At 39.3% G+C, this 15,929-nt stretch overlaps 1 protein-coding gene across 2 annotated transcripts; it reads right to left on the bottom strand.

The window, feature by feature from the left end:
• Positions 1-847: 847 nt before the first annotated feature.
• On the bottom strand, positions 848-14,674 carry ampd3b (adenosine monophosphate deaminase 3b). Of its 2 annotated transcripts, XM_083894379.1 has the most exons (16): positions 14,669-14,674; positions 13,415-13,490; positions 9,587-9,809; positions 9,272-9,449; positions 8,936-9,101; positions 7,390-7,609; positions 7,096-7,225; positions 6,388-6,582; positions 5,910-6,041; positions 5,186-5,349; positions 4,281-4,407; positions 4,000-4,163; positions 3,661-3,781; positions 3,185-3,358; positions 2,818-2,928; positions 848-2,174 (listed from the first exon to the last, which is right to left on the bottom strand). In XM_083894379.1, the coding sequence occupies exons 2-16, from the start codon at positions 13,470-13,472 to the stop codon at positions 1,998-2,000; spliced, it is 2,340 nt and encodes a 779-aa protein (XP_083750505.1). In that variant the 5' UTR covers positions 13,473-13,490; positions 14,669-14,674; the 3' UTR covers positions 848-1,997. The 2 variants fall into 2 exon arrangements, with proteins under 2 accessions (XP_083750505.1, XP_083750506.1); XM_083894380.1 differs by lacking the exons at positions 13,415-13,490; positions 14,669-14,674 and adding an exon at positions 12,690-12,933.
• Between the last annotated feature and the right edge of the window lie 1,255 nt (positions 14,675-15,929).

Raw genomic sequence — 15,929 nt, forward strand, 5'->3', positions numbered from 1 at the left:
TTCCAAAGCTTTAGTCGAATGATAATTTTTACTTTGTTATTCACTTTGTTCAAAGTGTTTACATCCAGTGACGTCAAGGACACACCCACTGGACGGTGGTCCGGATACAAATCTGGATATTACTGGTAAGTAAAAGTTATGTTTGCAAGCGAAAATACGTTTGTTTGTATTGTTTGTTTGTTTCAGAATAATTATCCTTCATTTGTAACCTAAAAACCAAATGTTGTCATGGTAACGACAGGTGTCAGCTCATTAATATTTTCCAGGATATATTACATTTAAAACATGCCTATTAGTGGATAGTCTATAAGCTGTTTTTTAAGTGACTTAATTATTTTATTTATAAATACATACATATTACAATACAATACCGTATTAATTTATTCTCAACTTTTCACTTGCAAACTGGTGACAAAAGTGTTTCCTCAGCTCCTTTTTCTATTCTATTCTAGGATAAATGTATGTGTGAAATTAATGTGTGTGTGGAATGTCTTTATGTTTATATGTGCTGAGCATAGGAAAAGTACTTCAAAAATGTCAATTATAGAAACAATCAAAACTAGTATTACTTTGACACAATGCTCTTCAAAGTGAATATTGTATTAAATTACTGCTTGTTTATTTTTATAAATTTTAATCAGTGAATGAAGCTAAACATTAAATATCTGAAGTCCTTCTTCACTGAGCAACATGTAGATATAACAGACTAACCCTGTTGTTTTCCCAGTCTTGATGTAATGTGACCTCATGCACATGCATCCACAGTTTAGAAAAGAAGATGTAGGAATACATTATCAACTGTTGTGCATTCTTTATTTTATATATGAAAAACTATAACAAATGGCAAACATAAAGATAAGAAAAATCTAACAGCATTTATATTCAATTACACTTCGCACCTGTCCAAGAATCTGTGGCTGTCCACTCTATTCACATTTGACTTGAATTAATTGTAACTGCAGCCTTAAATGAATTATCTTCTTTTTTTCATTTGCTATCAATTTATGGAAACACATCTACCCAAAAGTGACACATGAACAAATGCACTATGCAGCTGCTTCTAAGAATTTACATTATTTAGTTTTTCTAATTTGTCCAAATCTATGACCCTCTTTTATGGCGGACATCTGGACAGGTCTCAAAAGGAAAAGCACAATATCATAATTCATGATGTGATCAGTAACACCTGTGCTGAAACACTTCAATATGTCAAATACTTGCTGTGAAGAACGTTCTCTGTAGACGTAGACGAAGTTAATTAATACAATTTTGAATACAAAATTAAAAAAATTCAGTCATGCAGCACCAAGTCACCAACCTTTCATCATAAAGTAAGAGTCTATATTAGAGACTTGAATCTCCTGTGACCCATCTGTGGTTCCCGACCCAGTCTTTGGGAATCACTGCAGTGTAGACAAAGGACTGGAGGAGGAAATGTGTTTGGTGACACATTGAGCTCACAGGGCAATTGTTGCAATTGTCGTGTTTACATCAGCTCATGTTGTCCCTGCAGTTTGACATTATAATGACAGTGGAAATCTGATTCCAACGTGGGCTAGAACCTGATCAGGTGTTGTTACACATGCTCTGCACACAGGTCCCATCCAGCACTGGATCACTACTCCAGGAAGGGCAGCTACTTCATACACAGGAAATATATATATATATATATATATATAAAAGGGGAGTTATACAATAAAGGTCAATATGAGTACAGAGTTTTAGAGCTGGAGAGATTGCCTCAGGTCATCTGTCATCTGATGAGATGAACTCAGGATAGAGAACAGCAGCCCTGAAGCATGAGTAATTTAATAACCATGTGGATGAAACTCGACAAGCATCCTTTGTTTGGCGATCCTGCCGAGTGCAGTTTTAAATAACCCTCAAAAAGCCTGTAAGGACACCATTTTGCTGTGATGTGGGGGGGAAAAAATAAAAAGTTGTTGTGCTGTGTAACCTTATACCCCGACATTTTCAATTTGTGCTGCTGTAATCGATCACTCCGCTGGGTTAGCGCCAACCTCTGCCTTCACGGCATCCACGAGGAAACTGAGTTCATTGCACAGAGTCTCGTAGCGGTAGGCCATGCGAATCTGTGCCACGTTTGTCCGCCGAATGTCATTGCCCTCTGGTCCTTCCTCGAGGTAGTTGGAACCAATGAAGTGTTTCTTCTCCTGTGGATGAGAAAGATGGAACGTGTCAGGTGGTTTTCAGACCGTGGTCGATTCCTTAAGCACCACGTATACTTGACTTGCTTTTGACGACCTGTACAGATACGTGGTCTGCTTAGAACTTGAAGGTTTCATTTTGGATCATTCAATAAAGTGTTTAGTTTATTCTAGTGATGTGGCAATACACATTTTTGGACAGGATTTTTTGTACCTTGTACAGAACCGTGCTTGTCAATTAATTTGTTAATTTGCTTTGTCTGACTCTGACCTGTTATTTTACTCATTAAGCAAATGGTTTGAACAGACTGTAGGTTATTATTTTTGCTGCAATGTTAACTGCCCAGTACACTGGCTTAATTTAATTGGATTGGATGCATTATAACATTTAACTTTTATTAGATAGATTTATTTGAGGCAATTTAGAGACCATTTCATTTTCTAGAAAAATATCTCATTGACCAGTATTGTTGGTGTTTGGAAATCAGTATTGTTTGGTGGTATTGCCAACAAAAATTGCTTGTAGCCTGGCAAGAAGTATTTTCAAAAGCTAGTCTTTTCCAAAGTGGAAGTAAAATATCATCCCTCTCAAGTCCTCATGTATAGTTCTAGAACCCAGTGAGGCAACTAATGAAGCAAAGAGTTATACCTGGTGTGAGAGGCCGCTCTGCAGCACACTGTTCCTCGCGATCTCGCACAAATCACAGGTGCTCAGCTTCCACAACTGTCCAGCGATGGCGTACTCCTCCATCAAAGGCTCCTGTAAAACAATTACAAGAGACACTGGTAACAAGGTGCCATGGTAAATTAGTGTTTGCATCAGCTGTGATGCTTAACATGCTGGGACAGGGCAAGCAGATTCAGATGGATGATTAAACCCAGAAGAAGGCAGTAATGTAACAATGAGAATGTCAACTTCCATAAAACGTAGCTTATTTGTACATCATTGCTGCTCTAAATGAGCTCCTGTTACTTCTGCTCCACTAATGTCTGATCCCTGTTGTTCTGTTTCAGACCTTTGTGTAGTGGAACTGCATGGGGTCATCGGTGGACAGCGACACACACAGGCCTTTGTGTAGGAATTCTCGCAGAGGGTTCTTGGCGTACTGCAGGAACAGGCTGTTGTTGCTCAGCGGAGACATGGCGATGGGCACCTGGGCCAGGTAGTACAGGTACTGCAACACTGGACTCTGGAGATGACAACACTTTTATATTACAATCTACTATTTTAAAGGACTTACAAGGGTAGTTTTATAACCTGATATTAAAGGGATGAATGTTAATGGTAAGCTCTAACTTTGTCGTACTGTTGGTCGTCATGTGGAAAAATATCTGCTATTATGCTCAGTTTATTAAAGTCATGCTCATTGACAGTTTGCTAATAAACAAGACCAACTTTCAGTCGCCTCATTCTAAACCAAATGCCAGTGATCACAGAATTTTGCGATGGTTGACTCTGGACTTGTATTGACTCTAGTATTATGTACTGCACCTTCTTGAGGTTGAGTCCATGGGAGATGTTGTCAGCTGTGAGGAAAGCGGAGACGAGGTGGGTAATGGAACCAGCCTCACCACAGTGAGGACGAAACTGGAAGGTGTTCAGTCCTCGCTCCCTGGGAAAGGACAGTAATATTATTATTATTACTATAATAATAATAACGAATGATTTACCCCTCAGGGAATCAGCTTGAACATGTCAGACAAACACATGTAGGCTTTTAAATCCTATAAATTAAGACTTTTTCCAGGATGTGATGGTAACTGATTAGGCTTCATGATATTATGTATAGTTATGAAACCAATTGTTTTTTGGTGAACATGCAGGACTTACTTGCGCAGGTTGTTCAGCACCATGATGTTGGCGTACATGTAGAACAGGTAGTAGGTGTAGGGAGGGTTGTCATCCGTGGTCCACGCCTCAGGCTTTGGACTTTTGTAAGTGAACAAGTGGTCACTGTGTTTGGACTCATCGTCCACGCTGTCAAATCCCGTCACCTGTAGGGCAACATATTAGATAATGTAAGCACACAACCAAGCACGCTTCCTGTTTAGTCTTTTACGGAACATTTCAGATTTAAAGATAAGACGTTTTTAGTTGTTAGAAGTACTTACGTATTTCAGAAAAACGTGTATTTCTTTGTGTTTCTTTGGATTGACTGTTGCCTCAAACAGGGGGAGGAAAATGTTCTCCAGCATCTTGGCAAAGTGTGGTACTAATTTCCTTGACTTGAAGATGTCACTGCAAGATAAAATGAATCAATTCAGCTCTTCTTCCCAGTCGAAAAACTAATATTCCTGTTTATTTTCCCTCATCTTCCTGAGAAATTTGTGAAAATGTATTTACTTGGCATTTGATAAACTGTGACAACAAGCAAATTACTTTATAGTTCACCTCTCAGTGTTTAGTGGTCCAGTGTGTCATATTAATGAGGGTAAAAAACTTAAATTAAGTTTCAACAAGGTCCTCGTTTTATGAAGATGAACGACATCCTTTTTTGTGTGCGACGGCCACCGTAGTTCCAAGTTGTGACTGGGAAAGGTAAAAGTGAGTCTGTTTGTTTCTTACAATTTGGAGCTTTACCATAAATACCATAAATGTCACTAATTCGTACACACTGGACCCTTTAATAATAGAGGAAATAGTCGTATATAGCTTCTAGTAAACTATCTTGGCTATTTTTGTCTTTCTTTCAGGTTCTCCCTCTTGAGGGATCGCCACAGGGCAGAGGTTTTTATACTGAATGTCTTTTCTTTTTTTACAAAACCCTCCCATTTATCCGGGCTTGGGATCGGCACACTCAGTACTCTGGATGTAGCTGGAGTCAATTAAGAGTGTCCACTTAACAATGGGGATTGGGTATCTTGCTCAGGGGACTTGACCTAACAGACTCAACAAGCCAAGTTCACTTTCCACTTGACTTTGGGCTTCCTTAAACTGTACTTTACAAATGTTTACGTTCCCCTTTGAGTAAATATGACCACATTAGTCTTCTGGGGTTTTTTTTGTGAGCGCTTACTAGATCCTGGGGATCTGGATCATCCATCTCATGTTGGGTGAGTGGACCTTGTGCTGGATGAACCATGTTGCCAGTCCCTGCCACTCCTTGGTAGAGCGGCCATAAATGGACAGACGTGGCTCAGCGTGCTGGTATTTACTCTCCTCCAGCTCCTTTGCTACTTCCTGAAAACACATGCCAAACCACAGGAAGCCGCTGATGTTTCTTTATAAGGCGGAAACGAGTGCAATCACTCACAGAGCAGATAACCTATTGTTTTGCATTTTTTTTAAATAGCAACAGAGGAAACAGTTTGTGTTCCAAAAGAAACAGACATGAAGGAAAATCCATGTACTCCTGTAGGACGTCACCACCAGTGGGTGCAAAGCATCTACAAAATACACTGCAAAGAAAGATGAAGTGTGTTTGGAGGAGAGGGAGAACTTCTACTTAAAATAATGGGAAATAAAAAGCCCTCTGTTGCTCTATGTACATCTTTATTGCAGATTTTATGGCTTGATACTATTAGCCGCACTCCTGGCTTGATTCATGTGTGTGTCACATGTGTGTTCTGATCCAGAAAATTTGCCAATCTGAGCTGTAATTTGACAGTTAACTGAAGCTTCAGATGTATTTTCATTCAGCATTTTAGTAAAATCAAGGCATTAAACCCAACTTTAATCACAAGCCACAAAAACACTGATGTGTGTGTGGAACATTTGAATGACATTAACATATACTACACCTTGACTATACGTGCAAAGTATTCTCCTTCGATGTAGTTGTCGGTTTTCAAGTAAATCTCTCGCAGTTCACTGGCTCCCACTGGGTTGTACTTGGAGTTGAACTTGTCAAAGCGGTGAAATGTTTGTCTTCCCTAGGAGAGTAATTTGTAGGAGAAGATAAATCCTATTGATGATCACATTCTCATTCCAGTGAAGTGACTGTTGATTGTTTTCATATTACACACTAAATGGACCTTGCATGGAACATTGAGAATGATTGTGTAACACCATTAGAAACGCATGAGCCTGCGTAATTGCAACCTTGTGTTAATAAGCACAGGTCAGTGAAAAGTGCTGTGGTCATTTAAAAAAACAACAGTTTAATTGTTGTCAGGCACAAAGATCTTGTGTTTCCATGTAATTCATGCACAGTTATAGAAGGAATGATACTGGAAATGCGTAATGTTTTAAAAGCTGATTATTGGGACTTGTCCTTACAGCATGCACATCCAGAGAGTCCACTGTGAGGTCATATGGGTCCATGTGGAGCTTGCTGAAGACATCTTTGAGTGTGATCTTCTGAGAGCCTTTCTCCAAAACCACGCGGTCTTCCTCGGTCTGGTATGTGGTCTTTATAAATTTCAGCAGATGCTTCTGGTTCATACAAGCAGCAGCATGTATATGTGTGTCCACCTATGAAGCAAACAGTGGTTTTTATTGGACAAGGTACATGAACTGAAGTGTATTTAGACTCCGGGCAGTGAATTTGGATATTACTTCTGCTGCAGTGAAGCAGCCCTTCACTGTGGCTCAGGCTGAACAACCTTCACTCACTTTAAAACTATTAACTACTAGAAGTTAAGGTGGCCAACATGTATTGTAATGTTTTAAATGGCATATATGATAGGAAAAGCTGTGACTGTGATAGATGAATAAATAACAAAATAAAAGCATTATAAGAGCAGTTTTCAACCTTTCTGTAAATAATCTCTTACATTGAAATAGATACGTCTATCACTTATGGCTTAGGCAGAAGTAAACCATCGATAGTTAAGTATAAAATGTGTCACATCATCAAATATGTTCTAAACTGCAACCTTTGAATTCACTAATTGCCATTTTAATTTAAAAACAATACATTTTTCAGCCATGTGAGATACTTTTTATGTTTATTTGCAGCACTAATCGGAAAAATGCCAAACTAACCTTTCTGACGTTGTAGAAGTCTCTGTGTGGAACGCATTTCAGCTCTTTTAGCTCTGCCATTTCATTCAGCATTTCATGAAGGTAGAATTTTGAACCAAGAAAGTTCAGCCTTCTGTGGCAGTAGGTTTTCCTTTGAGGCAAAACAACAGAAATATTTAATCATTTTCAAATACTAAATGTCAGGCCCGCCTTGCTGGCTTATGATGGCTTGAGAAACTATGCACATAAAATATGATTTAAAACTGGTAAAGTTGCTTTTGGATTGATAGGAATGTTTAAATGATGTGCTCTTACGTTGGGCCGTCAGCTATCATCGCGAGTACGTAGCTCAGGTCTATGGCAAAGGTCTCAAGGTCGGGATAAGGGAGGCTGTGGGGTTGCTCCTGTTTCAGGGCATCTGCATTATCATAAACATGAACTATTCCATCCTTTATTTGCAGCACATAGTTCAGGTCCTCAGGAATTCCTTCTGTGGAATATGGGTCCTCCCCTTCCTGAGGAGCAGGCCAGATGTCTACAGATGATACAAAATAAATAAACAAAACAGTGCATGAGAAACAATCATCTTTTTTGAACTATAGAAAATGCTTCATAGTGTGTCTAATGAGTTTCAGTGGACATTAACAGTATTCTAACTTCTTATTATAAATCTTTCAACTCAAATTACAGCATTACAGCAACATTTTACATGGGAATATGTTCTTAAAAGGACACCTGTTTTGAGACATGCAAAAAAATTTACACTTAATTATCACAATATTTCATGGCGTGACACTATTGATTATTTAAAGTGCTGGTAGGCAGCAGGTCTTTGGCTGTTTGACTGTTTCTCTCACTCCTTCCATTACTCTCAGGAGACAACAAAAACTCTACATTTGCTTTGGATGGAAATTGCAGTATATGAACTTGCTTATTGTATTTATGGTACTGTATCGCCAGATTCTTGCCAATACTGAGCCTTATTTGAGACATAATTTGTCATTTTGTTACATTTTGGCAACTGATGAGTGTGTGTGCTTGTTCTGTAAACTTTTGATGCTTTTTCTGGCTAGTATTTTCCTCTCTTTGGTCATTAAAATGGTAATCCTGTTGCTTTTGATAACTAAACTCTTATTGTTTTATCAAAGAAAGCTGTAAATCTGTATGTCATCTGTCGGCTGCAGGGATGACTCTCCATCATGTCTTTTACACTTAAAAACACATTTGTGTACAGTTTCACTAACATGAGGTCTCGGTAACGTTTTGACTCTGTCTGGTATTGATTTGCTTCAAATTAATACTTCCAAGATGCACATTTTATTTCTCCATCTATCCCTTGTTGTTGTTGTTGTTGTTGTTGTTGTTTGCTGGATTGTATTCGGCACAGGCATTTGGAAACGTGCCTCTGTCTGTAGTCGAGAATAGTGCGACTAACCTTGGATCATACCCCCTTCACACTATCTGATACACATGAACAGCAGCCTTCAAAATAAACACAGAGAGCAGTTAATCTACATTAAGCTTCATCTCTACCAAAGCAGCGATTGTGCTCAAATTGCTAGACATCAAATTGATGTTGCATATTTTTACTCTGCGATTCTATCATTTACTAAATTACACCTTTCATGGGAATTGGCAGGGGTTTTATCAGCCTCTTTTATGCTCAGTGTTTCTACTAAATTATTGTTTATCCTGTACATTCTACACTTCCTACAAACCTGTCTGCATCCTCCTCTCAAATGAGCTGGAGAAACTCCTTCAGATTTTGTTGGATATGCAGATCCCCTATTTGGCAAAGTTTGACTTCAGAGTATGCAAATGTACTTTGCAGGATTGTAAACCTGAACACTTCTGTACCCACCTGGCAAGGTCTCGTCCTCCTCCTGCCACTTCTCATTTTCAGCACTGCGGAGGAATCGGGCAATTGTCCTTGGGAAGCGGTGATAAGCCAGTTTGGAGTATTTCTCCCTGATAAGCAAGGCTCGAAGGAGACTCTTGGCTGCCTGCTCGTAATCCTCAACTGTGACCTGGAAATACATAAGAAAAGTTTTTTTCGCCATCCTAAAGTCTGTAAATTCAAGCGGTTAAAATAATTTGTTAAATGGAAAATGATGGTATTTGATTGCTTGAAGCTTTGTGAAGCAAAGCGTTCACATATTATTATGTCTAGTTGAGCATTCATTTGGAGGATTGTTACCCCTGCACAGTAATCGCCGCTGATAGTGACTCTCTGGAAGTCTGGGAAACTCGGTGGGAAACATGGATCAGCTGTGGCTAGAGGGAACATTGGGGATGGCACAGGCGCCGCCCCTTCAAAACTGTCCGGTATCTGTAAAGATATGGACTGCGAGCGCTTCAACATGAAACTCTTCTTCCTAGTGATACATAAAAAAGAAAAGAAACAAGTGTTATTTTCCTAACAAAGTCAGATCTATTCTGCTTAATTTCAAAGTCAAACTATTGGTAGTCTTTTGATGATTCAAGGTTTGTACAGAATAGGAAATTGTCCCACTTCTTCACAGTTTCTTGTGATTGCTGCTCAGCCAACTCCTTCTGCAGTGCCCTCTCCATGTTCTCATGCAGACCAATGGGACAGTCCTCCGGCACCGTGAACAGTGCCATGGCATCCTTGGTGTCTTCCTCCTTGAGGGCTGAGGCGTAAACCTTCTCTGCGATGCGACGCACCGTCTCGTCCACCTCGCTCATCGAGAGTCTTGGGAAATGCCGTGGCATGTCTGAGAGATTGAGAACGTTGACTTTAGACATTGTGATCTTTGTCTTAAAGTAAAGCTTGGTTTAAAGGGAGAGACAGAACGTTTATAATTAAAAAATATTGATTCAAGGGACAACGTTTTATTTGGTTAGGACTAGGTTAGGAAAAATTTGTTTGTCTGTTTTTGATCGGCATAATTTAAAAACAAAAGGAGAGATTTGGATAAAATGTATGTGATGACCCAAGAGAGTCAATATTTTTACAACTGTTTGCCTTGCAGGATAGAGAAGTGCACCGACACTGTGGGGCACTGAGCAGCCTTGGCAGAGGGCTGAGTTATATTTGTTTTCTTTGTCATTGTTTTTAAAATATCAAGTCACAGTCTTGGCCACAGAGTCTGCATGCAGAACATGCTCATGTGCACCCCGGATTACATGTCCACAAAGAGAAGGCTGGTGTTATGCTGAGTTTTTCTCACTTGCTCAGAACCGCCTGTCAGTCGCGGGAACCCTTCCAGCTAAAGATTGTTGTTACACTTTCAGCACCTGCGTATGAGGAAAGTCCACCAAGCCACTATACTGCATGACCACTGACTTCAGGAATGCATTAGAAAGAACTACAGAGTAACTGTATGTTGTGTACACAGCTATATGTGTCTGTAACTGAGAAGGAGTAGAAACTACTGATATAAAGCTAAGATTTTCCTGCCTGGTTGATTAAAAACATCCCATGGGTTGTTTGTCTTTATTGGAGTGCTCTCTATATGAAAGCAGTGGCACAAAATATATTTTAGGTTGTTGTGAGGAGTGGAATAATCGTTTCTTTTAATTAGGAAACTGTGGGAACAAGGTCAACTGTGACTGATTTGTTTACTGTAATAGAGGCTTAAAGTTTCAATGTGATGAAATGGTTTTGGAATTGGAGATACCTGCTAACATGTTACCTTTCATCTCCATAAATATGATGAAATATGGCAGCACTGAACTAAGACACAACATCTTTGAGGCTGTAAATGAAAATATGAGCGAGGTGAACTTGAGACCGATAGCTATACATTTGAAGTTGTGGACTGAGCAGTGAACTTGCCATGTTTTGTAAAGCATCTTCCTTGACTCACATCAGTAAACATGTAAACACGAGTGGCTGACTGGCTGCAAGTTCTGCTAGTGTGTGAGGCAAGTTACAGTAAACAGTTAATCACTCTCCAGGCTGTTGACCTCGCTGCCCTCCTCAGGAGAGGTCATTGCCCCTCTACTTGGAATGGTATGCAATACAGAGAAAATGGAAAACATAAAGATCTTGCATTCCGGCTCTTGCTTCTCTGATGCATGTTTGTGTTTTGGGTGTGATCTTTGTTGATCATTAATGTATCCTAAAGTCTTTATTTGAAAGAGAAAGGGAACGTCTGAGCCTTTGTTTTTAAGAACTGCAGTTCAGAACATACCAAGACTTTTGGTTCTCAAGACCTTTTTGATGGAAACACAGTCATGTTTATTTGTATTGACCTCTTTCTCTAAAATAACCATGACATGAGCCCTGGGATCTAATTTTAAACTTGGTTCCCTGTGAATTCATGTGGGTATCAGAGCAGTGAAGGACAGTGGAGTTGTTTTTTTAAATAGCACTGGCTGTTTGCCCTAATCTTCCTGGTGTAAGAACTAAAAAACAAAAACACTTGCTGTCCATCGTGCATTAGTAGTGGAGTTGTTTGGATAATTTGATGACCATGTCATCACTGTTACTTTTAATATTAATATTGCAGTCATTGCAAGACATGTGGCCAGTTCCAGCATCAATCCTCGAGGTGATATTTGAATCAACAAGCAGGAGACGTTCAGTACTTTCATATCAGATGGCAAACTTCTCTGTTGCAGAATCACCATCGTTAGTGGTTTACATGCAACTGTATCCACATACTGTTGCCCTCATAATGGCACACAATGTGCTGCCTGTTCCTTGGCTAACACTTCACTCCCGACGAGCCTGTCACCACGTGTGTTCTCTCTCTTTCTACTGAAACAGCTGAGGTGCCTCGACATGACCTTGACCTACATAATCCAGCTATTGAAACTTGACCTTTACCAAACAGTCTGAGCATGTTGGGAGGGTCCTTGTTGGTGTCCGTTTACGTGCAGTACCTAGAATGCTTGAAAAATGCATGGGAAGAAGCCAGAGGTTTTTTTAACCAAGATGCTTGTGGCTTTGCAGTTCTGTCATGCCCTCGTTACTAAGCAACCTTGAGAAGCCGCTGAGATAACGGAAGTTGATGCAGCTTCGCTGAACCCACTGAACCAAGTAAAACATCGAAACATAGGCAGCAGGTTACTAGTGCTTAGTTTCACTCAGAGAACCTTTGCTATTTGATATGTGACGCAAGAAGAAAGAAAAAAGTTGCCTTTATGCTTCTCATCCTTCATCACCTGATTCAGGAGCTTTGTCTGGATGATAGAGGCTCAGTGCATTTTTTTTTTTTAAGAGTTGACAAAGACCAGTTTGACCTACTTTTTTGGTCCGAGTATCAAAAGGTGCTATCAAAAGGTGCTATGAAAATGCTCACTTTGCTCCAAAACGTTAAGATTTTTCCATCCCTCTCATTTGTGCCTGCCTCTGATCCATGTCTCTGTTGAAATTATGGATTTTTGTTTGAAAAAGATGCTGCATGTGAATGGCCCCTAACCTATCTGATACAATTCTGGTTTCAACGACAATCTGCTTTTTGGGAGAATAAATCTGTAGCACATTACAAGAACATTTGAGAAAGTCACAATATTGTTTCAACTGTGTCTACTTGTTAATAGTGACTGTTGTAGACATTGAATAAACCCACTAGTAATTGTATAATCACATGTCATCTTAGTGTCTCCAGAATTTTATAACCACTAGGTAAAACTTCATCTCTTACCTTCTGTAGTGATTTGGGCCATGTTTGGCTCTCTCAGCCTTTGTCTGTTCAGTCAAGTATCTCTGCTTTCATATGTCTGCTTCTGTCTCTTCTAGACGCCCTAGTTCTTAGCTGTGGCTCCCCCTTTTTAATGTATCTGCCACTCAGAAGTGTTGCAGAATCCTCTTGGTGCTGTCAAGACTGTCCTCTGCTCTCTGGTGGTGTCTGTATCTGCCTTCGACCAACAATGTGCTCTCTGCTGTGTTATCACTCCAACTGCCACAGTCAGGCTTTGCTCTGCTGGTTTTGTGGACTGCTGTCGGTATTTGTAATGCACCTGCTCGTTGTTGCTGTCTTGAGTGACCCTCTATTTTGGGGAGTTGAGAGCATCATGGCAACAGGGCCTGCTAATCCAAACTGCTATGTCACAACTGGCTGCTGACATGTAAGCATCTATCAGTGAGGTGGGGCAATGAGACATGGCGTGACTGACCAAGGGAAGTACATTTGAAAAACCTTCTTAGTTTACTAAACATGTACAGTTTTATTTTTTACTTGGGTAACTGTTACTTATTAAATATTAAGTTTAAAATGTCAAAAAGTGAGGACAGGAACTCTCATGCAATTAAATTGTCCACACAATCACATGCAGTTCTCAATGGCATTTAAAAATCCATATATAGGATATCCCTTTAAGCTGGAGGAACCCTGTACAATTCATTTTACACTGTGGATTATTTACTCACCTCTCCCCAAGCATGGTGTAGAATCCTGCTTAGAAAGTGGCGCGCTTTTTCGACTCATTTTGAATTGGTTTTTGATCTGTAAGAAACAAAGCTTAGATTAACACCGTGGAGGTGAAATATTAGGATTGGAATTAGTTTTATTTGCGCACACACACACACACACACACACACACACACACACACACACACACACACACACACACACACACACACACACACACACACACACACACACACACACACACACACACACACACACATTTTACTATTTAGAAAGTAAATAATACGTGTCCAGTTTGGTTGATCCATATGTTTATTAAATCGTTGCAATACTGTTTAAGTTCTTTTGGGCTTGAGTCTGAAACATCTATGAACTGATGTTGTTGTTATCAAAACCCGGAGGTAAAAGTAAATAGAAGTAGCACCCAGGTTGGTAGTTGATTTACAAGAGTTTAGCTTGAAGTGGTTTGTTGGTTTTAGAATTTCCGGTTTGTCAGATGAGTCACGCTGTGACTTCCTATTCATGAAGGGCGGCACTGATGCTGTTTTGTTGCCTGTGAAGCAACAATATCAGTGTGAATGTAAATTTTTTTTGAGGTTATTTGAGGCTGTTAAGTAGATTAAGATGAATTAGTAACCGGTTATAACTTAGATATTTGCATTAACAGACAACCCAGGCAGTTATGAAAATGAGATTGGTTTCTGTTTACCTGGAGGATAATCAGTCAAATGGTATGTTGAGTGCACCACTGAGGGAAGTGCCTGCACTCGTCCTGCCCTGATAATGGAATGCAATCCTGTGGAGCAGTGAACTTGTTTCTGTTCACTGCCGTGTCTGTAACTGCGGCGTGTGTAACAATGGCATACATTATACATGTGGGTTAATCCTATTTTATTCTGTAAGTTTCACAGAAATGTATCATCGACAGAAGTAAGACGGATAAGTGTATTTATACAGTGTTTTTAGTGTCTAGGTTGCTTCCCTTTCACACAACAGACACGTTCATACTTGTAGTTTCACGGTTACCTGAGATGATTTGGTTTGGAGAGTGTGGAAACAATAAAAACACAAAAGAATACAAAACATACTGCACAAAACTCAACCCAGTCTGCAGTATTAAGCAAAGTGCAACTCTCACAACTATTAGTGCAACTTATCAGTATCTTCTGAGAAAAATATATTATAACAAATATAATAGCACTAAAAACATCTATTTCATTTACAAAGTTTGGTCGTGTCAGCAGCGTACTCACGGTTTGCAGGTTGGTGCACAATGTAAATAACTCTTGGTACTGCAGCGACCCTTATTAGGCGTCACAGGACAGAAGACAGCGCCTTTTAGAGCAGCCTCTCCGACTGCAGACAGCCTGTTTACTCTTTCAGTGCCAGTGTGAACAAGTGCCGAGGATAAACTAGTTGCACTGCTCAAAGTGACTTTCAGGAAGTGATTTGCATCAGTTCAGTGCAGGAAATGGAGGAGGAAGTTTTGTATTTACACTAGAACTTGTGCTTTGCTTGTGAAGAGCAATTGGGAAGTATTTATAAACAGTTGTTAGTTTACATAAACTCTCAAAATATGTAGAAAATAATTGGATCTATAAATATATAGGTTCAGATAACTTTGATCCACAATCACACAAACGATCACTATGTTGTCAAACACAGCTCAACAGAGGTTGGTGTCGGACAGCAAGATAAACACTCAACATTAATAAATGGGCATCTGTTATATTTGTCTGAATGTGCTGAATTATTCACAAAAAGTAATTTAAAAGTAGTGTTTATTGATTGACAGATAAATATTATGTTTTATCTGACCTAAGAAAGTTTACTTCATATTAACATTCATGTTGACCTTTGCAGTGCTAAGTTGCCTGAGGAGCAAAGTGTGTAAAAATCAAGTCATTTAAAACAGCAGGAGCAGAACCAATGTGCTTTACAGAGAAATTATGTTTAGAAATGTCATAAAAAATATCATGATGAACAACTCATGATTAACTTGTGCACTATTTTTTTTTTTATATATAATTACCTGACCAAAACTCTGCAGCATTTTTGATGAGGTAAACCACGTCAAGTAACCATACAATAAATGGCAATTAAAACAAATAAAATGAAGTACTTAAATGTTGTCAAATACCAATGAAAAGGGATGAGTTTTAAGAAGAGATATACAAAAAGAAAGGGCAGAGGCCTGTCTAATGTGCACAGGCAGATTATTACTGATTACTGTTTTGGGGCTGCAACAGCAAATGCATCGTCCCCTCAGAGCTTGAGATTACTTTTTGGCACAGTCAGAAGCAGTCGATCATCCAAAAACCATAATTTCTGTCTTCTTTTCATTAAAATTTTAAAAAGTGAATAGCTATCCAACCATTTATGTTGTCAAGACACCTAAAAAATGATTGGATGGAAAAAAATGTTTTTCTTTTAAGAGGCACATAAAGCTGACGATCATCTACCGAACAGTTGGATGACAATGTTGTGCCTCCTAAGTATAGAGCCAAGTGGAAG

The sequence above is a fragment of the Microchirus variegatus genome (genome assembly GCF_963457635.1).
Source record: "Microchirus variegatus genome assembly, chromosome: 8".
Taxonomy (NCBI): Eukaryota; Metazoa; Chordata; class Actinopteri; order Pleuronectiformes; family Soleidae; genus Microchirus; species Microchirus variegatus.

Excerpts from the sequence above, each read along its gene's own strand:
- ampd3b (XM_083894379.1), bottom strand. The coding sequence starts at position 13,472 with ATGAGTCGAAAAAGCGCGCCACTTTCTAAGCAGGATTCTACACCATGC. Across the intron at positions 7,610-8,935 it reads GGAGGACGAGACCTTGCCAG|ACATCTGGCCTGCTCCTCAG; the intron begins GTGGGTACAGAA and ends TATCATCTGTAG. Across the intron at positions 2,929-3,184 it reads TGCAGTTCCACTACACAAAG|GAGCCTTTGATGGAGGAGTA; the intron begins GTCTGAAACAGA and ends ATTGTTTTACAG.